This window comes from Panthera leo, chromosome B3 (assembly GCF_018350215.1).
Source record: "Panthera leo isolate Ple1 chromosome B3, P.leo_Ple1_pat1.1, whole genome shotgun sequence".
Lineage (NCBI taxonomy): Eukaryota > Metazoa > Chordata > Mammalia > Carnivora > Felidae > Panthera > Panthera leo.
The window spans coordinates 778,140-800,136 of NC_056684.1; the positions used below are offsets into that span (position 1 = coordinate 778,140).

The 21,997-nt window shown below is 58.1% G+C and overlaps 1 protein-coding gene across 5 annotated transcripts in view; it reads right to left on the bottom strand.

Annotated features, from left to right (window-relative positions):
* RASGRF1 (Ras protein specific guanine nucleotide releasing factor 1) overlaps window positions 1-21,681 on the bottom strand; it is a 103,423-nt gene extending 81,742 nt beyond the window's left edge. For 3 of the 5 annotated variants that reach the window (XM_042940776.1, XM_042940777.1, XM_042940780.1), the window contains exon 1: window positions 21,142-21,681. In XM_042940776.1, coding sequence (XP_042796710.1) covers window positions 21,142-21,417 — 276 coding nt within the window. In that variant the 5' untranslated portion in view covers window positions 21,418-21,681. Of the gene's footprint in view, window positions 1-7,141; window positions 7,192-13,004; window positions 13,027-21,141 lie in introns of those variants that run through there. The other 2 variants (XM_042940778.1, XM_042940779.1) reach the window with 2 other exon arrangements.
* Between the last annotated feature and the right edge of the window lie 316 nt (window positions 21,682-21,997).

The following is a 21,997-nucleotide window of genomic DNA, read 5'->3' on the forward strand; positions in this document are numbered from 1 at the left end:
TCTCCTCTCAAAAATAAACATCAAAAAATTTTTAAAAACTATTCCCGATAATACTGCCAATATGCCCCCTGAGCACTTGCTCTGTGCCAGCCATTCTGCCTGGTGTGGCTGCATTTCTCAGGGGTCCGGGCCCTGGTGGGGAAGGCAAGACCCTGGGATGGGCACTGTGGGTGCTACAACTGTCCCTGTGCCCGCCTACTTCCCACTCTTCTCCACCTCCCCTGCCAGCACGGAGGGACGGGGCTGCTTCTCCAGGGGAAGCAGACCTCACAGTAGCAGCAAGGTTGGGAGAAGAGATCTCGGTGATGGGGTGAGAACAGCCGAAGTTAGGAATGCCCGGGGGTTTTTGAAGTGAGGGGAGGCTGTGGCCCCCGCTCCACTGAACCCAGCAAGTAGGCTTGATGTGTTCTGCCCCCACGCCCCCACCACAGATCTGTGCCCAGTCTCCACGGGGGTGTCCCCTGGATGTGTGGCTCTGGTGGCCGGGGGGCTTGTAGCTCTGGGCCCCACAGGACTGAAACAATCGGAGAGACGTTCCTGGCAGGCCACCTCCCCGGGGCACCGTGCAGACAGCAGACTGACACCCACCCCAGGCTTCCCGTGACCACCCCTTCAGGATGAGGAGAGAGGACTTTTGCCTAATACATGGAAACCAACCCGGAGAGCCAGGCAAAATGAGAACACAGAGGAATATGTTCCCAAAGAAAGAACAAGATGAAACTCCAGTAAAAAAACCTTCGTGAGACTGAGACAGCTAATTTACCTGATAGAGGGCTCAGAGTAACTGAGCCGGAGAGGCTCACTGATCTTGGGAAGAGCGGAGGGACACAGTGAGAGCCTCAACAGAGAGAAAACACAAGAAGGCACCAAACAGGAGTCACGGAGGGAAGGATACAGTAGCTCTGGACAACACACGAGGGGTTCAACAACACGGCGGACGAAGCAGAAGACAGGACCGGGTCATCTGGAAGCCAGGCACACACTGGAAAAGAGCAGCAGGAAGATTGCTCAGGGACCCAGGGGATAACACGCAGGGGACAGTGTTTGGGTAGTAAGGGGCCCGGAAGAAGAGAGAAAGGGACAGAAAAGTCATTTGAAGAAATAACGGCTGTGAACGACCCTGACCTGGGGGAGGAAACACACATCCGGGTCCGGGAAGCCCAGAGAGTCCCAAGGAAGGTGACCAAAGGAGCCCCATACCGGGACACACTATGACGGAAACATCAGAAGTTAAAGAGAAAGAGGGTCCTCAAAGCAGCAAGAGAAATCAGCTTCTTACGTACAAGGGAAACCTCACAAGACTATGAACAGATTTTTCAGCAGAAACTTCACAGGCCAGCGGGAGTGGCGGGGTATAGTCGACGTGCCGAGGGAAAAACCTTCCGCCAAGGACACGCCAGCCTGCAAGGTTGTCATTCAGAACTGAGGGGAGAGAACGTTCTCCACACTAGCACAAGCCACAGGGGCTCACCGCCACGGAACTGGCCAAGCAAGAGGCACTCGGGGGACTTCTTCGGGCTGAAAAGCAAGGGTGCTAGCGGGGAATGAGAGCACACGTGGGAGCACAAATCTCACGGTAAAGGTAGACGTGTAGTAAAGACGGCGGCTCAATCCCTTACAAAGCTGGAATGAAGGTTAAAGGCAAAAGCAGTAAAAATAACTACAACCACAACAACGAGGGAAGGGGTAAAAATAAAAAAGATGTGAAACGTGACATGAAAAGCCTAACACATGGGGGAGAGGGTGTAAAAATGTTAAGTTTTAGGATGTGTTCAAACTTAAATTGCTAGCTACTTAAACCAGACTGGGGTGCACACACACACACACACACACACACACACACGCGGGCACACCTCATTTCACTGTGCTCTGCTTACTGCATTTTGCACTTTTGCATATTACAGGTCTGCGACAAGCCCACATCAGACAAGTCCATCGGTGCCATTCTCCCAACGACACTTGCTCACTTTGGGTCTCTGTGTCACCTGTTAGTAATTCTTGCGGTATTTCAAGCTCTTTCGCTACTATTAATTTTATTACGGGGATCTGCGATTATGACTCACTGAAAGCTCAGGAGAGAGTTAACATTGGTTAGAAATACTTTAAAATTTATGTAAGTACATTGTTTTCTCAGACATCGTGCTATCGCACATGTCCAAGAAATAATAAACTACAGGACGGCGTAGATGTAACCTTAACATGCCCTGGAAAACCAAAAAATTCATTTGACTCGCTTTATCGCAACATTCACTTTATCGCCACGGTCCGGAACCGCACATGCAGTATCTCCAAGGTGTGTCTGTAGGCTGACGTATGTAGGTCACGTGGTAACCACATAACGTAACACTATAGAAAGGCATCAGACCACAAGGGAAGGGGGCAAGAAGAGAAGGAGGAACAGAGAGGAAATATGAGATGTGCAGAAAATAATGAACAAAATGGCAACAAGTACATACCTATCTGTAAGTACCACAAACAAAAAGGGACTAAATTCTCCAATCAGAAGACACAGAGTGGCTGAATCAATTAAAAAAAAAAAGACCCACCTATGTGCTCTCTATAACATGTAAGGACAGACAGATGTAAGGACACACAGACTAGAAATGAAGGGATGGAAAGAGATGCTTCATGCAAATGGAAACCAAAAGAAAGCTGGGGTAGCTACACTTACCTAAGACAGAAGAAACTTGGAAACAAAGCCCATGATTACAGACACAGATGGGCATTACTGATGATAAACGGGTCAATCCAGCAAGAAGAGACAACATTTTAAATATTTATGTATGCAACATACGCTTCATAAACACATGAAGCAAATACTAGAGACTTAAAAAGAGAAATGCACAGCAATGCAGTTAACGGTAGGGGACATGAACACCCCACTTGCATCAATGGATACATCATCCAGACAGAAAATCAACAAGGAAACAATGGCCTTAAAGGACACATTAGACCAAATGGGTCTGATAGCTCTACACAGAACAGTCCGTCCCCAAACAGCAGAACACACATTCTGGCCAAGTGCACATAGAACATTCTCCAGGAGAGACCATATGTTAGGCCACAAAACAAGTGTCAATGAATTTAAGACTGAAATCATGTCAAGCATCTTCTCAGACCACAATGGTACGAAACTGGAAATTGCTTGCAAAAAGAAAACGGGAAAAAACCACAAACGTGTGAAGATTAAACACAATGCTGAACGACAAATGTTTCAATGAAGAAATTAAAAAAAAAAAAAAACCCTTGAGGTGAATAGAAGCGAAAATGCAACATATCAGAATCTACAGGATCCAGCAAAAGCAGTTTTGGGAGGGAAGTTCGTAGCGATGCAATAAATAAGAAAAAGCTCAAGTAAAGAATCTAACTTTACACATAAAGGAACTAGAAAAAGAGTAACAAAACCCAGCAGTTGTAGGAGGAAGGAAATAAAGATCAGAGCAGAAATAAACGAAATTGAGACTAAAAAAACAATAGCAAAGATCCATGAAAAGAAGAGTTGGTTCTTTGAAAAGACAAATAAGACTGATCAACGTTTAACTAGACTCAGTAAGAACAAAGGAGAGAGGACTCAAATAAAATCAGGAACTTTCGAAAGAGAGAAGTTACAACTGATACCAAAGAAATACGAGGGATCGTAAGAGACTACTATGAACAATTATACACCAACAAATCAACAACTTAGAAAATTGTGTAAATTACGAGAAACATAGTCTTCTAAGACTGAATCATGAAGAAACAGAAAATCTGAATGGGTCAGTTACAGGAAAGAGATTGAATCAGGAATCAAAACCCCCCAACAGGCAAAAGTTGGGACCAGAAGGCTTCACTGGTGCATTCCACCAAACATTCAAAGAGGATTTAACACCTATCCTTCTCAAACTCTTACCAAAGAATTGAAGAGGCGTGAATGCTTCCAAACTCATTTTCCCAAGCCAGCATTACCCTGATGCCAAAAGCAGACAAGGACGCCATCGAAAAAAGAAAGTCACAGGCAATGTCCTTGATGAGCATACATACAAAAATCCTCAACAAAACATTAGCAAGCTGAATGAACAACACATTGAAAGGATCATGTACTGCGACTGAGTGCGATTCATTCCAGGGATGCAAGGATGGTTCGACATCCACAAGTCAATCAGTGTGATAGAGCATGTTAGCAAAATGAGGAATAGAAATTACATGATCATCTCAATAGATGTAGAAAAAACACTTGAAGAAATTCAATATGCATCTACGATAAAAACTCTTAATAAAGCAGGGTTAGAGGGAATATATCTCCACATGACACAAGCCACATGTGAAAAACCCACAGCTAACATCATCCTCAGTGGTGAAAAACAGCTTTCCCTGAGGGTCGGGAATGAGACAGATGTCCACTCACCACTTTTAGTCTACACAATGTTGGAAGTCTCAGCCTCAGCAACCACACAAGGAAAAGAAGTAAAAGGCATCCGAGTTCATACGGAAAAATATAAAACGTTCGCTATTTGCAGATAACATAATACTCTATATAGAAAACACTAAAGACTTCACCAAAAAATTACTAGAACTGATAAATGAACTCAGCAGAGTCGCAGGATACAAAATCAACGTACAGAAATCTGTTGCATTTCTACACAGCGATATTAAAACAGCAGAAAGAGAAATTAAGAAAACAACCCCATTTACAAATTGCACCAAAAATAATAAAATGCCCAGGAATAAACCTGACCAAAGAGGCGAAGACCCATATTCTGGAAAGTATAAAACGCTGAAGAAAGAAACTGAGGACGACACAAGGAAATGGAAAGACGTTCCGTGCTCTCGGATGGGAGACTTAATACTGTTAAAATGTCCACATACCCAAAGCAATCTATAGATTCAATGCAATTCCTCTCAAAACTGCGATGCCATTTTTCGCAGAAACGGAACAACCAATCCTTAAATTCGTGTGGAACCACGAAAGATCACAAGTCGCCGCAGCGGTCTTGAGAAAAAGGAAGCTGGGAGCATCACGCTGGCTGATTCCAAACCGTATTAGAAAGCTGTGGTGATCCCAACACTACGCTATCGGCATGAAGGCGGACACGCGGATCAATCAACAGAAGGGAGAAGTAAACCCATGCTCACGCGGTCAATTGATCTACCACAAAGGAGGCAAGAATGTGCAATGAGAAGAAGCCTCTTCACCAAACGGTGCTGGGAGAACCGGACGGCCACGTGCAAAAGAATGACACTGGACCACTTTCTTACACCACACACAAAAATAAACTCAAAACGGATTAAAGATCTACATGTGAGACCAGAAACCATAAAAATCCTAGAAGAAAATGTAGTCATGAAGCTCTTGACTTCACTCTCGGCAGTGTGTTTTTGGATCTGACTCCAAAGGCAACGGGAATAAAGGCAAAAATAAATAAACGAATTGTGATTATTTTTATCACAATAAAAAGCTTCTGCACAGGGGTGCCTGGGGCTCCGTCCGTTAGGCGTCAGACTCTTGATTTCGGCTCAGGTCACGATCTTGTCATTTGTGGGATCGAGTCCCCTGTGTCAGGCAGACCCTACTTAAGATTCCCTCTCTCCCTCTCTCTGCCCCTCCCCTGCTCGTTCTCTTTCCAAAACCACAAAGAGATACCACCTCACACCTGTCAGAATGGCGAACATCAACAACACAGGGAACAACAGGTGTTGGCGAGGACGCGCAGAAAGGGAGCGCTCGAGCACTGTGGGTGGGAACGCAGACCGGTGCAGCCGCCGTGGAGAACGGTGTGGAGGGTCCTCGGGTTGGAAAAACAACGACCCTACCATCCGGCAACTGCACTTCTGAGTAGTTATCGGAAGGAGACAAAGTCACTGATTCCAAAACCCACCCGCACCCCCACATTCACGGCAACGTCACGTACGGCGGGCAAGACACGGAAGCCACGTCGGTGTCCATCAAAGGATGAACGGATAAAGAAAAGTGGAACCTAAAAAACCAACCAAGCCAAACCAAACTCCCAGAAAAGTACAGAATGGACTGGTGGTCACCAGAGGTGCCGGGTGGGGGGGGGGTCTGGGGGCCCAGCCCGGTTCCACCGCAGCAGCCTGGACAGGGAGCCGGGCTGCGTCCCGCCGGCATGTTCCAGGAGGAGCCCGCCTCGTCGCTCGCGGGGCTGGGAAGCCATCACCTCCCTGCTGTTCTGTGATCTTCTCTCCGTTTTTCCGCCTCTATTGTCCTATCCGTGCACCTCTCTGCCCCTTTCTCGCTGGGTCGGTCCCTGCCCCTTGGGTCTCCACCCTCCCCAGGTCCCTCTCCCACACCTGTCGGCCTCCTTCCGCAGGGAAGGTGAGGTCGGCTGGCCGGGGCTGCAGGAAGGAGCACCCCGCACAGCTCCCCTCTTGGTCAGTTCCTCCCTCTCAGGCTGGTGACAGGCTGCGGTCAGATCAGGGGCTCCCCGTTTCTCTCCTCCTGGTGCAGAAGTCTGGACACATGTGCTCTGCCTCTGCCTCACTCTCTGGTCCCTCAGCTCCTTTCTGGCTCATTCGGGTGGGTTTGGGACAGGCTTTCCGGATCCCGGAGCAGTATGGTCTGCGGTTAGGGCGCGGGCTGGGCGAGGGAGGGTTCACCGACCTGCTCTGGCTCAGGTCCCAGGATCCACGGGGTCAGTGGGACCAGCCCAGCTCACCGGAGTCTTCCAGAACCAGGATGTCCTATCCCCCACTACCTGACAAGCTCACGCGGCTGGCAGTCTAGAAGGGAGCTGGGTGTTTCTGGGGTTCTGGATAAACACTGCCAACATCAGCCTTTTCTAGGGAGGAACAGTGACCCCGGGGACCACCGGAGCTCTTAAGATGGTCCCACAGCCTCAGATGGTGTCGGATCCAAGCTCAGACAGACCTCAGGTCGGCCCTGACAGCTTGAACCACCCCTGGGCCTTCCCAGAGAGACAAGGCCGAGCAGAGGCCAGAGGTGGGCCCCACAGAGTTGCAGGGTGGACGGCACACGTACTGGGGCCAGGGGCCCACTGGGACGTGACCAGGACCACACGTCAGGCACACCCAGAATGGTGCCCGACCAAGCAGGACCACTCTGGGGCTTCCCAAAGTCTGAACTCAACCAGAATAATACGTGGGCCTCAACATGACCACAGGGCAGGACCCGCGTCGCACCTACCACGACAACGTGACCACGTGGGACGGATCCCTCTACAGAACAGCAGCATCGTTCTGGAATCAGCGGTGGGGACACCCCAAAGCTTTCCGGTGCGATGCAGGGCCACACGTGTGGCTTCCCCGGGACGCCGTGTGGGGAGGGGTCAGTACTCACACATTACCCGTCATCGAGGATATGGGATAAACTCAGACACAAAGCTGGAGCCTCCTCTGGGGGGAGGATTCTGTACAGAATCTTAACAGGTCTCACGGGAGCTGCCGGAACAGACCCACAGGTGCCATGGAGGCGAACCTGCCACTGGACCACACTTGACCTTGTTTCGGAAGCAGGCTCGATGAGCGACCCCGGGAGCGTCCAGGGCTGCAGGGAAGGGCCCAGAAGTCCACGCGGGGGCCTCCACATCCAGGACAGACCAGAGCGTCCCTAGACCTGAAGAGGCGGGCACCTTGACTTGAAGGTTGTGATGGATCCAGAAACACTCTGAGCCTCAAAGCCAGACCGTTACAACAGCTCCAGGATTCTTTCAGGGGCCTTACCACGTCCAGGGGCTTTGCCCACCCAATGGCTCCCACTGCCTGCTCGCCGTCGGGGGCTGGGTTTACTTCTCATCCTGCCCAGGCACGGTGTTCCTGGGGTCCTCAGGCCTGGGTCACAACCTTCTACCATCCAGGGCGGCTGAGCAGACAGGAGCTCCCGGCAGCTGGGGGTGGGGTGGCTGGCAGGGCCCCCGCCTCCGGCTTTCTCCGCCGTCCAGGACACCCAGCAGGACGCCCAGCTGGCGGGCAGAGTGACCACTGCCCCACGCTGCCCCCGACCAAGGGGCTCCCGAAGGACAGACCTCCAGTGCCGACCACGGGAGTCCTGGGCCAAGCAGGACGGAGGGTCACCCCCCCCAGATGGCAGGGCCGGGCGCGTCTGGCGGTGCTCAGAGCCGGGGGACACGGGGCAGCCTCTTCTCTCTCACGGGGACACAGGCGCCACGGGGGCACACAGGTGGTACCCATCGTGGGAAACAAAGTTCTCCCGCGTTCACTCTCTGCCCGCACACTGGTCACCTCACGGCTGTCGATGACAAACGTGAAAGGCCTTCAGAAGGCCTGCTGCTCTTTGGACCCAGAGCTTAGCTCGTCTCTTTCCTGCTCATTCTGCACTGCCAGGCGCTCCCACAATCCCTCTTCTCCCCCCGCAAAGCCATTATCAGCTTGCACTGTAAGGGTTAAATTGTACTGTAAAGCTAACGCTTAGCTTGAAAGATAACAACTTTGTTCTGACACTGAAGGTCAAAAGATAACAACCTTGCTTTTACTCTTGTAAATCATACTTCACACTCTTGTGAATCAGGCTTTATCAATGAAGGAAACAAAACCTCAAAAAAGAGCATCAGAGACAAGGGCAAGGAGATCCACTGGTTGCAACTTAGCGGCAGAAAGTCTAAAATAATCACCTCATTCGATAACTGTTTCTGACTCATCTGGCAACTGTTTCTAACTCATCTGGAAACTGTTTCTCTGTTCTGTTCCCAGATAATGATAAAACGATGTGATCGGCTTTAAAAACTCTGTACCCCGGCTGTTCGGGGCCACACTCTTGACAAGAGTGTTGGTCCCGATCGGTCGGCCACACTCTTGTCAAGAGTGTTGGTCCGATCGGTCGGCCACACTCTTGTCAAGAGTGTTGGTCCCGATGGGTCGGCCACACTCTTATCAAGAGTGTTGGTCCCGATCGGTCAGCCTTGCCTCTTAGCGACACCGGCAACGAGTGCGTGGAGGTCCAAGGTCGAACCTGCAATAAACGACCCTTGCCGCTTGGCTTTGACTTACGACTCTGGTGGTCTTTTGTGGGAGGTTTCAGAACTTCGGGCATAACATTTGGAGGTCCCACCGAGATTTCCCCCGAGCCCACCAGACTTCTGGTCAACGGGTCGTATCTGATTCCGATCGATCGGTAAGTAAGCCGGCTCTAACGTTCTTCCTTTTCTCTGATCTGTGTTTTTTCTCTGGAGAACCGGTTCTGTCTGGAAGCAGGTGTGACCCTGGCAGACACGCTATAGGGCACCCAGCCGGGGTCAGTTGGAGACGTCCACTGACACAGGGGGACTTTCTGGCCCATCGGGGGGGCCTTTTTGGCCCATCAGGACTCTTTTCTGTGGGCCACTCACGCCCAACGCGCTTTCGAGTTAACCACTTTCACTTTCTCTACGGACTTCCAGTTTCTCTGTATAAATTAGTCCAGAGTGCTAAGAAACATCTCCAGGCGCCTGAAAAACCAGTAGGCATGCCCATTGTTACCCGTGTCCTGATGTGATGTGTGTCTGTGTGTCTGTCTGTTGAACTGACTGGAATGATTGTTGGGAGTCAGGGGCACGCGCCTGACTTACCCTACGTGTAGTCCCACGGCATAAGCTACGGGATTCGAGTGGGCTCTAACTCGATTTCCGCGGTGATCCTCATATGGCTTAAGGCGGTCAAAATTTTTGATCCAAGCAGGGGGTTTACACCTGCCCGCCTATGCTAAGAGGCACCTAAGTTCCCGCGAGGGACGCAGACGGGCGAGTACGCGAGTACTTCTGTGTCAGGCTAAATGTATTGTCACCCCTGGGCCCTTATAATTACCGCCATCCTAATCATAAGGATGATTAGGCTGCCTTTGAGTACTAAAAGCCTGTACTTTAGGGCTTGTCTTTTTTTTTTTTTTTAAGTTTGTTTATTTTTGAGAGAGAGAGAGGGGAAGGAGCAGAGAAAGAGAGAGAGAGAGGGAATCCCAAGCAGACTCTGCACCATCAGTGTGGAGCCCGACCCGGGACTCAAACTCACGAACCATGAGATCATGACTTGAGCTGAAATCAAGTTGGCCGCTTAACCAACTGAGCCCCCCGGGTGCCCCTGTGATGATGGCTTTGTAGTGGTCTTTCCGGGAGAGCGGAGAGGCTCATTCTGGGCCACGCACACTCAGGCCCCTCCTGAGACCTGTTAAAGCAGGACCAGGGGCAGAGGGTCCGGGCAGGGGGATGGGCTTGGGGTGGCTAGTCTCGATGTCCACCCAGTGCTGGGAACCCCGAGGGGGCAATGCCTCGGCAGAAGCGCTTCCCCTGCTGCCCGCCCCTCGCCCACGGGGAGCGCAGCCCTGGGGCGGCCGTGGGCAGGTGCCCCAGCGGTCACACCCAGGGTGTCAGGTGTTTGCAACGGTGACGTGGAGAGGCAGCTGATGAGCTGTGCATGGTGACCGCCAAGAGCCAGGGAGAAGGCACAGAAGGAAACGAGTGTCTCAGAGAGAAGCGGGGACAGGGACTGGGTAGCAAGGGGGCTGGGCAGAGGCGTGTTCCCGGTCCAGGCCACGGAGGCCGCACACAGGTTTTCTCCGAGGCTCCATGGGTCACCACCGTGGCTCTTCCAACAAAGTCCTTCCCTTTGCTTAAGCTGATCTGAACAAGCTCCTGTTTCCGCTAAACGATTCCTGACCAAGACATGCCCCTGGAGCTCGGCATTGTGCCTTGGCCTTGGCACAGAGCAGCCTCCATTTGCTGAATGGGTGACCGAACACATCTGTCACACATCTGTCACCGTGGCACGGGAGCCAGGCTTATTAATTACCAGCAAAGCCACAAGGCAGGTGACACTGTGCTCCCCAGGCTTGGGCGGCGGGGCTGGCCGTAAGGAGTGGGGCACTGGCCTTTCACGACGGAAGTCCTTGGTTCTCGGGGACCCCCGGAGGCCTACTCACATCGTAAAGGCCCCGCGCAGTCCTGCGACGAAGGATATTTCCTGGAACTTACGCCACCACGGAACCCTTTGGTTGTCAGATTCTGAAGATCGATCAGATCGTTTTCTGTTTCACAAAACGGGGAAGGTTATCGCCCACCTCACAGAGATAATGTGAGAGTTCGTGGTTCATAAAAGTGCTTAATAATGGGTTTCGAACCAATCAAATCCTTTGCAAGTCTAAGCGGGGTGTCTAATCAAACTACTGGTGGCAAGTTCCCAGGAAACACACATGCGTGTGCGTTCGCGAGCTGTGCGACTGCAGCCTCCAAAACCCCCTGGAATCTGTGACTGTGACCTTATTTGAAAATAAGGTCTTGGGGTGCCTGGGTGGCTCAGTCGGTTAAGTGTCTGACTTCGGCTCAGGTCATGGTCTCACGGTTTGAGTTCAAGCCCCACGTCGGGCTCTGCGCTGACAGCTGGGCAAAGACACAGAGGGAGAAAGCCAAGTGAAGACACGGGCAGAGGTCAGAGAGCTGCGCCTGTGGGTCAAGGAGCACCGGGGGCTGCCAGAAGCCATCAGAAGCTGGAGGAGGTCAGGGAAGTTCTTCCCTGGGACGTCCGAGGGAGCACGGCCCCAACTTCAGACCGCTGGCCTCCAGAGCCCTGAGAGCCCACAACTGTTGTTTCAAAATAAAAAATGCCCACCCTGATCCCAAACCCCCCCTGCGCGAGTGCGTACTCGAGAGGCTTGGGGGTCACCAACCCAGGGGTCGCAGGTGTGCCAAGGTCGAGCAGGCAATGGCTGGCGGCCCGTGCAACACTCCACTTCCCATCTCTTCTCATTCCTGATATTCAGCTGGCCGGCAAGGGTCTCACTCTGGAATCTCCAGACGCTGTGCCTTCCCCCATCCCGTGCCACGCCCTGCTTCGAGGCTTCAGCTCCGCCCACGTGGACCACTGAAGTGCCCCCTGTGCTCCCCCTGGCCCCGGTCTCCATCCTGCTTGGCCAGAGCCCAGACCCACTGCTTGCCCCCTGCTTCTAGCTGAGTGAGGGAGGCACCGTTCCTGCTCAACTCTGCTGCCCTGTCCCCCAACAGGTCCTGGCTCATCCCTCCCGCTCCTCCTTCGGGATTGTGGTCCAGCTGGCCCCGGGCCTCGGCCGGACCTTTCTGCTGGATGCTGCTTTTCCCGGTCCAGAGGGGGCTGTGCCGGAGAACCCCGAGTATTCTCGTGCACATGTGTGTGCGTGTGTGGACACGCCCTGGCCTGAATCCCCCCCCCCCCCCCCCCCCCCCCCGCCACATAAGGGCCGTCCATCCAGGCTCCCCCTCAGGTCCCTTCCATACCTCTCATGGTCAGACTTCCCAGGGAAGCCGCCCTGTTCCCCAGCCCCTGCAGGGAGAGGTCCTGTCCCACCCGGGCCAGGTCACCCCAGAGTGTCCTCGGCTCCCCTCCACCCCCACTGCTTCTGCAGCACAGAACTCGCTCCTCAAATGCTGGCTGCTGCGCCAGCCACGCCAGTCTCGTGCCCGCCACACGGCACTCCACTAGTACAGCTTTCCCGAGTGGGCCTGCTCGCTGGAAGGACTGGCCTCCCCGGGCCAGCAGTGCTCCCGCCGGTCACTCCTTGGACCGACCAGCTGTCCCGCTCCTGATGCCCCGCCCCATCCCATACGGCTCGAGAGGGGTCTGGATCCTGCCCCTGCTCCGAGGGGCCTCGGAGCTCTCCAGCTGGAATCCTCCCAGGGCCTGGTTACCCCACCGGGCTCTGCCCGGTCCCCGGGCCACGTGTCTGTCTCAGGCCCCATCCAGCTCCCGCCTCCCATGGGGCTTGGGCTGTGTCCCTGCGGCCCTCCCCAGCCGGGACTGAGGCCCACTGCTGCCGACACCTCACGGCTCACTGCCGGCCCGGCCGGAACGGGGTGAGTGGCTACAGGGCCGGCCCCCCTCAGAGTCAGCCTTGAACTAGGCGGTGCTCAGCCCGAGGCCTGGGGCCCGTGTCAGCCTCCACGAGCCTCTACTGCCGGGTGGTCTCTGTCTGAAGCTACTCCTGCCCGAGGAGCCAGGGCCATGGAGGTCCTGCGTGGCTGGTCCGGCACGAACATCTTTCAGTCCATCGCCACCCCCCCGCAGACCCGTCCCGGCCTGGCCCTGCCACTGACCAGATCTCAGGACGTTTGCCGAATTCAGGAACAGGCTCCAGTGTGGCGTCGGCCTCTGTCAGGAACCCGGTGGGAAACTTCTTGGGGGGAAGGGCCGGCTCAGTAGCCGGGCACACGGGCCTCAGCGGGCCCCTACGGCCCCCACGGGATGTCCCACGGCTCCCTTCCTGCCTGAGCTGCCCTGCTGCCCCCCGGCTGGGCTCCCACAGACCCGGGCTCTGCTCTGCACCAGCACTGGCCCCCCTTGTGCTGCCGCTGTCTACCGGAGGCGGAGAGGGGGGCCTCCTCGCTGGACGGTGAGCCCCTCCAGGGCAGGCCCTTCCTTCTGTCCCGTCCTCCTGGCCCCAGGCAGCACGGGCCTGGCTCCCAGGAGGCACCAGCAACTCTGTGGAACAGAACGCCACTTCTGCTTCTAGAATTCTCTTCCTCATTACTTCAGGGGAAACCCGGTGGCCAAAGTGCTTCTCCTGGCGCCTGCCTAGGGATGACGGTCACTGAGTGTCAGGAAAAGGGGAGGCCTGGCCCGGACCTGCCCCTGCAAGTGTGAACCCACCGGGCTGAGCCCGGCTTCCGCCTCCCGCCGTTACGCCCGCCGTGAGGCGCCTGGCCTTCCCCCCGCTGCTGGGAATGTGTGTGAGTGGGAACTGTGTGTCGCGGACGCTCTGGCTGCACCCAGGCAGATGGCCTGCGGGACACAGCGGCTGGAGGCAGACGGCGGGGACACCGGAGCTCCGCCCGCAGGCACAGGAGGCCGGCACTTGCCTGCTGCCGCTGGGCTGAGCCACGTGACTTGCCTGTCCACTGAGCTGAGGCCAGAGCGGGTCACTCCTGGGGGGGTGGGTGTGACCGCCCTCCCCTCGGCTGGGTGGCCGCGGGGGCAGGAGTCAGCACGAATCTCCATCAGCCTGGGCCCCCAGTGATCACGGCGCCGGGCGCACGGGCGGGAAAGGCACCGACAAGAGACACACGTTCCCGCATTCACGCAGATGGCGGTTGTTATGGCAGCTGAGCGCAGCCCGTCCTGACTAGCGCACGGCCCGGAGGCCACCCCCACGTCCCGGTGAGGGGGGACGGCAGCCTGGACCAGAGCTGAGGGGGGGCAGACGCCAAGTGGGTGGGTGTGAGACGTGCAGGGGGCAAGATGGACAGGGCCGGGGTGGCCAGCAGGGATGGAACGAGCTCCTGCGGGCATCGCTCCCCGTCCCCGCACCGGGGACAGACTTGCCGAGACCTTCCCAGAAGCGCCCAGGTTCTCCGTGTGAAGAATTCCCACCCATCTTAACATCCGGGCTCAGGGCCTGCTGTCACTGGCTGCAAGCCCGTCAGAGCCGCCAGGCCCCGGGGTCGCTGCTCCGCTGAGCGAGAGGCTGGTCACGCAGGCGGAACCCGAAGCCGCAGCAGCCATCGCTTACTGACGAGACCCACTGGGCTGTGCCAGCGCTTTTCAAAGAGCCACTGGTCTAAGCCTCAGAGCAGGGGGCAGAGGGAGGCTCCATCACGGCCTCCACCTCACAAGCAGGCAGGCCGGGGCTCAGGGAGCGTGACCACCCCCCAGCTACGAGGGGGCAGAACCCGCAGGAACGCCGGTCCGCGTGGCTCGAAGCCCGTGGCTACCACCTAATGCTGCCTCCCTGCCTGGGCGGGGTGGCTCGTCCTCAGTGAGCCAGCTGACGACCGGGCTCTGCATCTGAGGGGCTGTGTGCCCCTCTCTGGGGAGGGGGTGGGCATGCCCACTGCACCACAGGTGCCCGCGCGGAGGCGTCTGGGCCCCTCCCGGGTCCACGTGTCCCCGGAGCTCCCGCATACACATCGGGGGGCTGAGTCCTGTTCTTGGCTGTGTGTACATGGGCGCCGGCTCCGGGCTCCCACGGGTTCCGGGGAGACCGGACCGTGGGATGTGGATGCCTGTCTTGGCCTTGACGCTCGTGGGATTCGAATTGCGAGGCTCCCACCCAAGCAGAAACAGAAGCTGCTTCGTAGAAGTCACCGGAGCGACAGTGACATATTTTCACTTGCTGCTGATTCTTTTTCTTGGCAGAGAATGGTAAACTCCACCACCGCCCCCGGCCCAGGCCTGTGTGCTGAGCGTGGCGGAGGGCTCAGGTCCCGGAGGCAGGCGGGCGAGGGGCCCGGGTCCGCCTGCCGGCTCTGCCGCACGCTCTCTGTAATCCCGAGGGAGTCCCTGACGTCTCTGAGCCTCAGTTTTGTCGTCTCGAGAATGGGTTAGCAGGGGCTGCTGAGAGGACTCAGCAGGGGCCGGACGTGAAACCTCACCCTGGTGCCCGGCACGGATCGGAGGTGCTCCGCGAACCGTGTTCCCCACTCTCCTGTGCTCGCTGGTCTAGCGTCGGGAAGCGCTCGGCGACAAGGTCACCCACGGCCGAGTCCACGTTCACTCCACGCGAGCGCTCAGGCCACAGAGCGCTGCCTTTGGGCGAAGATGAAACTTCCTGAAGCCACTAATAAAGATGATGTTTCACGTGGGCCCCTACCACGGACAGTGGTTAAAAGTGGGGCTGCTCCCTCTGGTGAGGGCTGTGGCCCCCACTCCACTGCCCTGATGGTGGTCACCGAGGGTCCCTGCAGAAGCCCCAGGGCTCCTCAGATGGCAGGGAAGCCGTAGGTTAGGGGCCAAGGAGAGGGGCCTGTGTGTCACGTCACAGTCACCGGGTGCACAGGAGGCTCAAACCCGACCTCCGCTCTCGGGCTTTGACAAATGCTCCGGGCCCCGGTCCTCCCTCCATGAGGGTGCAGTGACAGAACTCTCTTGGAAGCGTCAGGAACCGAGCTGTGGGTGCGGGCACCCCGGCAAGTCGGCGTCCACGGTGCTGGCTGCCTTTGCGGAGGGGGCAGGGACAGTGGACGGGCCAGGCCGGGCACGTGTCGGTCCAGCCAGACCCTCCGAGCGCCCCCTTCTAGCAGTCCAGCCCGTCAGCGCCTACCCTGCTTGCCTGGCGGCCTCTGTCTCTGTAAGTAGCCTCCCCACACTTGGGGTCACTGCACCTGCAGTCACCACACCTGGGGTCACCTCACATTTGACCCTTGACCTCCTGGGATGGACTCGCCATCATCCACCACCTCCCACCCCGGGTCTGCTCCCCTCCCATGTCTCTCTCTGCTGGTGGCACCGCGTCTGCTCCAGGCTGAGGTCGGCAGTCGGACGTCAGGTTCCACCCTGTCCAGCTGGACCGCAGGTCCTGCCAGGGGCACCTCAGTGTCTGTAAACAGTCTCTATTGTAAAGACCCGGCTGCTGCCTGGGGTTCAGCAAGCCCCCCAACTACTAGCTACGACAGCCCCATCGGCCTCTGCCCTGGCTGGCCCTGATCTCCTGCACCTGTGTTCTGGGGGGGGGGGGGTGTCCCCTGATCTCCTGCACCTGCGTCCTGGGGGTGGTGTCCACTCACAAACCACCAGCCAAACACACGGTCTTTGCAGACCGTGACAATGGCATGGATAGGGAAAAGCCCCGGTGTGTGGTGAGCGAAGCCTAAGGAGGTGGCTTCTACGCTGAGACCTCGGAGGCAGGACTTGGTCACTGAAGGGCCTGGGCTGGGAGGTCATTCCAGGTGGAGGAAGTATCCGCTAAGGCCCTGAGGTAGGAAAGCAGAGGCTGGTGCAGGGTGTGGAGGGGCAAAATGTGGACGGTGGGGCCGGGCTGGGGGCGCAGAGGCTGGGTCCCGAGGGTGCCCCAGGTCATGGCTGGGAGTTCGCATTTTTTCCTAAAGGCAACGGGAGCCACTGATGGCCTCACAGGCTTGGTGCCGCGACCTGACATGCGGTTAGACCGCCCTGGTGGGGGCTGTGTGGAGGGGGGGTGAGGGGGACAGCATGAGCGAGGGTGTTCAGTGACCCCATGGGCACGAAGCAGGGGAGGGAGAGCTCCCAACACTTGGCCGTAGCTATGGGAGTGAGCCCGGGGAGGGCTCCCCACCCCACCGCGAGCTCTTTGAAGACCAACATTAAGCTTTATTTTTCTCTGTAGCTGCAGGACTGAGCCCGGGTCTGGCGCCTCGAGCCCGAATGTTTGCTGCACACACTGTAGTGTATTTTAGTGCAGCTGTGTGTCCTCTGGTCCGGTTCCATCACCCCACTGTCACCAAGCAGACAAGCAGTGACCTGGCATTTCCTTGTCCCAGTTAAGGTATAATTACCGAGGCTCTTCAACCTCGTTTCAGCTCTAGAGACGTAGGGGGGATGGAACGGGCACCCCACACAGTTAACCCTGGGGCCCCGCACCTGCCGGGTCAGAGGGGGGGGGGGCGCACCGTGGGCCCTTCTGCAGGTGCCAGCGTCCGCAGTCCGAGCCCCGGTTCTGCGTCTCAGGGGGCTGCTTCCGGCACAACCTCACCCCCTCCCTCCAGGTTTGCAGTTTTCTGATTGGCCGAGAAGCTGAATGTGCTAGAGCAACGGGAGGGCAAGCTTCGTGGCGAAGACGGTGGCGTAGCTGCGGACCGGGAGAGCCCGAGGAGTCTCAGCTCGGCCCCCGCCTTGCTGGTGGCACCGCCAGCCAGTTTCCCCATCTGTAAATCGGGCACGCTCGCAGCTTTAGGACTGTCGTTGATGTGAACGCTCCAGGCCGACCAGGAACACGTCCCGTGAGGAGCGGGAATGGGGCTCCACCTTATCTCCGGGGAAAGGCACCCGGTTTGGGGGAGGGGGGACAATCGGTGCTCTGGGCTCCCCCACCCCCCGGCCTCTGGAGCCTCCGCCCACATCGGTGCTGAGGTTCCCGTGGAGGGGGTCTGTGTCCCTTCCATGTCCCATCTGTCCTAAGTGAATCGGGAAGAGCCTGGGGTCCGCGGCTGGACCCCCTGTGGTTGGTGGGGCGAGGAAGGAGCTGGGGTTGGATGGTCAGGGTCGCCTGTTGAGAAGCTGAGGCCGGAAGCTGTATTTCAGAGGGCTCAGCACGAGGGTGGGGCGCTCAAGGCCAGAGCACGGCTCCCACACCAAGGGTCAGCCTGTAGGGAGGCTGAATCCAAACCCGAAGCCCAGGGCACCGGGGCCGGGAGGAGAGGAAGTCAGCACTGAGCGAGCAGGGGCAGGAGGAGACGGCGGCCGTGCCAGTCCGCCTTCATGAGGTGTGGGGTCCCAGGTCAGGGCTCCAGCACACCGGGGCTGCATGAGGTGCGGTCAGACCCGCACGGAAGCAGCCAGAGGCCAGGGCATCCCCCGAGGCTGAGCCTGGTGCTGGGGTCTGGGCTCCCAGAGCACCTGCATTCCGTCCTGCTGGAGAATCTGCACCAGGCGAGTGCCCGTATTTAGGGTCTGGGGGCCGTGACCATCCAGCTTCCTAGGCCCGCGACACAGCGACAGGACCTGGACTTAGCACGCGGCAGGCCCCAGGGCACGAAGCGTTGAATTCACATGAGAGACCCCGAGTTCGGCTCTACAGGCGCTCCCTGCACACCTACTATGTGCTCTGTCCCTGACGCATTCCTGCCTGTCCGGGGGGAGGTCACCTGCTTCGACCCAACACAAAGACATCCTGCTAACACAGCGGCTTCACAGATACCGGCCGGTCCGGTCAGCCTGGGCACCTCCGAGGCCCTGACCAGGGCACCCCACCACACGCCCAGCCGGTTCCGAGTCCGGGCTTCCTGTGGGCCCAAATCCCAGGCAGGCCCGGTGACGGGATGGCTGGGAGCCAGGCTCGCACGCTGGGGCCCCGCGGGGTGGTGCCATGGGGCACCCAACCCGATGAGAGATACGGGTCAGCTGCTGAGACTATCGGTTTTACTCTGAAATTTAGAACCGAAACGTTATAAATTCTTACAAACACGCACAGGCCAGAGAAGGCGAGCGGACTTTTCCCGCTCTGGAGCGGGACAGAAGGGACATCTAACGCAAGTGCCTGAGACCAAAGCACACGTCCCTAACGGAATCTGCACCGGAGCTGGGCCGCATCAGATCGTCACCTCCCAATCTTCTCACGCCACGAGCCCGCTCTCTGAACACATCTGGGGATGCCCGATCGGTGGCATTCTGGGGACACAGCCCTTAACATGTGAGCATATCATCTCTGGGTTTTGCACTCCTGTCCCGTCCAAAATCTGCTGCTAGCATGATTCGTTACCTGAGCCAAGACTGATTTGGGATCAACACAAGATCTCCTTTTCAGGAATCTTTAGACACTGGATGAATTCTAGGTCCGATTCTGCCCTGACTTACTCTGTGGGGATAGGTGACCCCCACTCGCTGGTCCCGTTTGGCTATGTGTGAACTCTCTCTGAGCTGCCTTTCGGCTTTAACATTCTGTGTCTGGCCTTTATTCCCTGCCCAAGTGGGTAATGGAGATCCGACTACAATTTATTTAGATCCAGCTAAAACGTGTTGTGAGCATGCTTTCATATACGTTATTTGCCCGCGTTCTAGAAATCTCAGAAAAGTAGGTGCTATTATCTCCATTATCTGGATTACAAAACAGAGGCTCAGAGAAGTTGAGCGTGTGCGCTGAGGTCGTGGCGCGGAGATTCAGTCTCAGGCCTGCCTCCGGCTTCCGAGGGCTGAGAACAGAGGCTGTGAGCCTCACAGCCACTCAGCTTCCTCCACCCCCCTGCCCAGCGCTCTGCTCTGGTGTGGGGGATGCAGGTGGGCTCCAGCTGGGCCTGGGGCTGCAGGCTGCCGGCAGGCGCAGGTGGACTTGGGCTGGCAAAGGTTGGCAATGTTCCGGAAGGCCCGTGAAGACAGCCCATCAAGGGCTGAGAGCGGCGTCTTTGGCCCAGCCTGGGTCTGGCTCTCCCAGGTGAGTCCGCTAGGCCCCATCTGTGCTTGGAGCCCAGGAGCTGCCTGCTTTCTGCTCAGCTTTGCCATCGGCGAGCCTCTCCCTGCCGTGTGGCCTGCTGTCCCCAGAGATGGGCCCTCGAATATTCTTGTCCACGTTTCCCAGTCCCCAGAAATCATCCAACGCCAGCAGACAAGGGCAGGGAAGAAAGGGGCGTACTGCAGACGCCGGGCTCAGACCCGTCCCCACAACACGGTGGGCAGTTTCGAGCAGGGTTTTTATTCCCGACACTTGGGCCGCTCCATCACCACTGGTCTCCATGCAGCAGTGGCTTTGAGAACCCAGTGCTCTTTTCTGAGCCTGAGCCACCGACTGGTGGTATGACACTGGCCAAGTAAATTTCTCCCTGTGGGCCTCGGCGTCCTCCTCCAGGCAACAGCTAGCTGGTTGGAGCCCCCACGGATCTCGGGTCCCTTCCAGCGATGACATTTTAGGAACCACTATCTTTGACTTTCCCTTCCCAGAGGCATGGAAACGGAGCAGTCGCCTCTGGAGAGCGCATCGAGCTTAAAAATTGCCCTCGCTCTCGGTCGCTCCTCCCTCCCTCCACGCCAGAGGCGCACCCCCACCCCGCCCTGGCCCTCGGGCAAACCCAGGCCCGGCCCCGTAGCCCTGCAGCTCGGGAAACGCGAGGGCAGCGGGACTGCGGCGGTGGCGGAGTCGCAGCGGGAGGGGGAGGAGAGCAGCGCCCGCCTGTCCCGCGGCCTCCGCAGCAGCCCTGGCCCTGGTCCCCGCGCGCCAGAGGGGGTTCCTGGCACACCCGGGTCTGGTGCTCGGGCCTGGGGCCGGCCGGGAGCTCATCACGCCCGATGGCACCGAACCGACCCCAGCGGCCCGCACCCCCCAACTCGGCAGAGCTAGGGCGGGCTCTCCACTCTGAGCGGCGGTGGAGCAGGGGACCAGGCGCTCGGACGCCTCCGTCTCGCCCTCTCCAGGCCTGGAGCAGACTGTCGGGGCTGTCGGGGGCCGCGGGGGGGCAGTGGGGGTGGGGAGCACCATTTCTGGCTGGATGTCGGTCCTCATTCATCGTCTATCCCCGGTCCTCCGGAACCCCGTCTCCTCCCGCACCCCGTCGCCCCCCAGCGCCTCCGCGTCTCGGCCCCTGTGTCCCCGCCTCCCACGGAGCTCTCCGGGTGAAGGGCAGCCGCAGCCCGCGCCTACTCCCTGCCCGCAGTCCCTGCCCCCTCTGCCCGCCGCGGGGTCACCCGCCCGCCAGGGCCCAGCCTCCGCTCGCACCGAAGGCGCCCAGAGGGGAGGGACCAAAGTTCGGGCGCCGCGGGCCGGCGGAAGGCCCCGGGGCGCCGAGGGTGGCCGCGGCGGGGGCGCTGGGAGGTCAGACGCGGCGGCGGCCTCACCTGTTTCTCCAGCGGCTCCTTGGCCGAGAGCGCAGGCTTGGGGGAGGGCGCGCGGTCGCAGACGCAGCCCTCCAGCAGGTAGAGCCCCGAGGGCCGCGAGCTCGAGTCGCTCTCGAAGTAGAAGAGAAGGTTCTGCAGCAGCGCGAACCACTTGGTTTGCCATTTTGTGTTGTCCGAACTCCGCTTGCTCAGGTAGCCTTTGCGCGTGCCGTCCTTGCGCGCCAGCAGTCCCAGGGACGCGACGTGGCCATCGTTCAGCCGGATCCCCTTCTGCATGGTGCTCGGAGGCCAGCGAGACCCCACGCGCTTACATCTTCTCCGCGCGACACCCCGCGGCCCCCCGTCCGTGCGCGCGGCGCGCTGCCTCTCTCCGGCGCTCGCTCGCTCGCTCGCTCGCTCCTGGTCGCTCTCCCCTCCCCCCAAATAGCTACACTCCGGGAGCTGGCGCCGGGCCGCGGCTTCTGGAAGAGAGATGTACCATTCCCCGCCGGAACTTCTTCTCCGCCCCGCGGCGCCCCCGGGCCCCGGAGAGGCCTCCCGACCCTCCCCCGGCGCCGGGCAAACTGAGGGACTGGCGAGCTGCGCGCGGGCGAGGGGCAGGCGGAGTCATGTGACGCCGATCCCTCGAAGAGCCCGTGTGAGCAGCGCGGACAGAGACACGCACGCAGCCCGCCGAGGCGCAGAGCGGCGCGCAGGCTGCACCTTGGCGCCCCCTCCCCCTCCCCGGACGCGGACGCACGCACAAGCACACGCGCAAACCCTGCCCCTGTCCCCGCGGTCTCCCCTGCTCCCCTTCGGGTGCTAAAAACCAAATCAGATCAATTTTCGTTTAACCCCATGGAACCCCGGAGGCTTG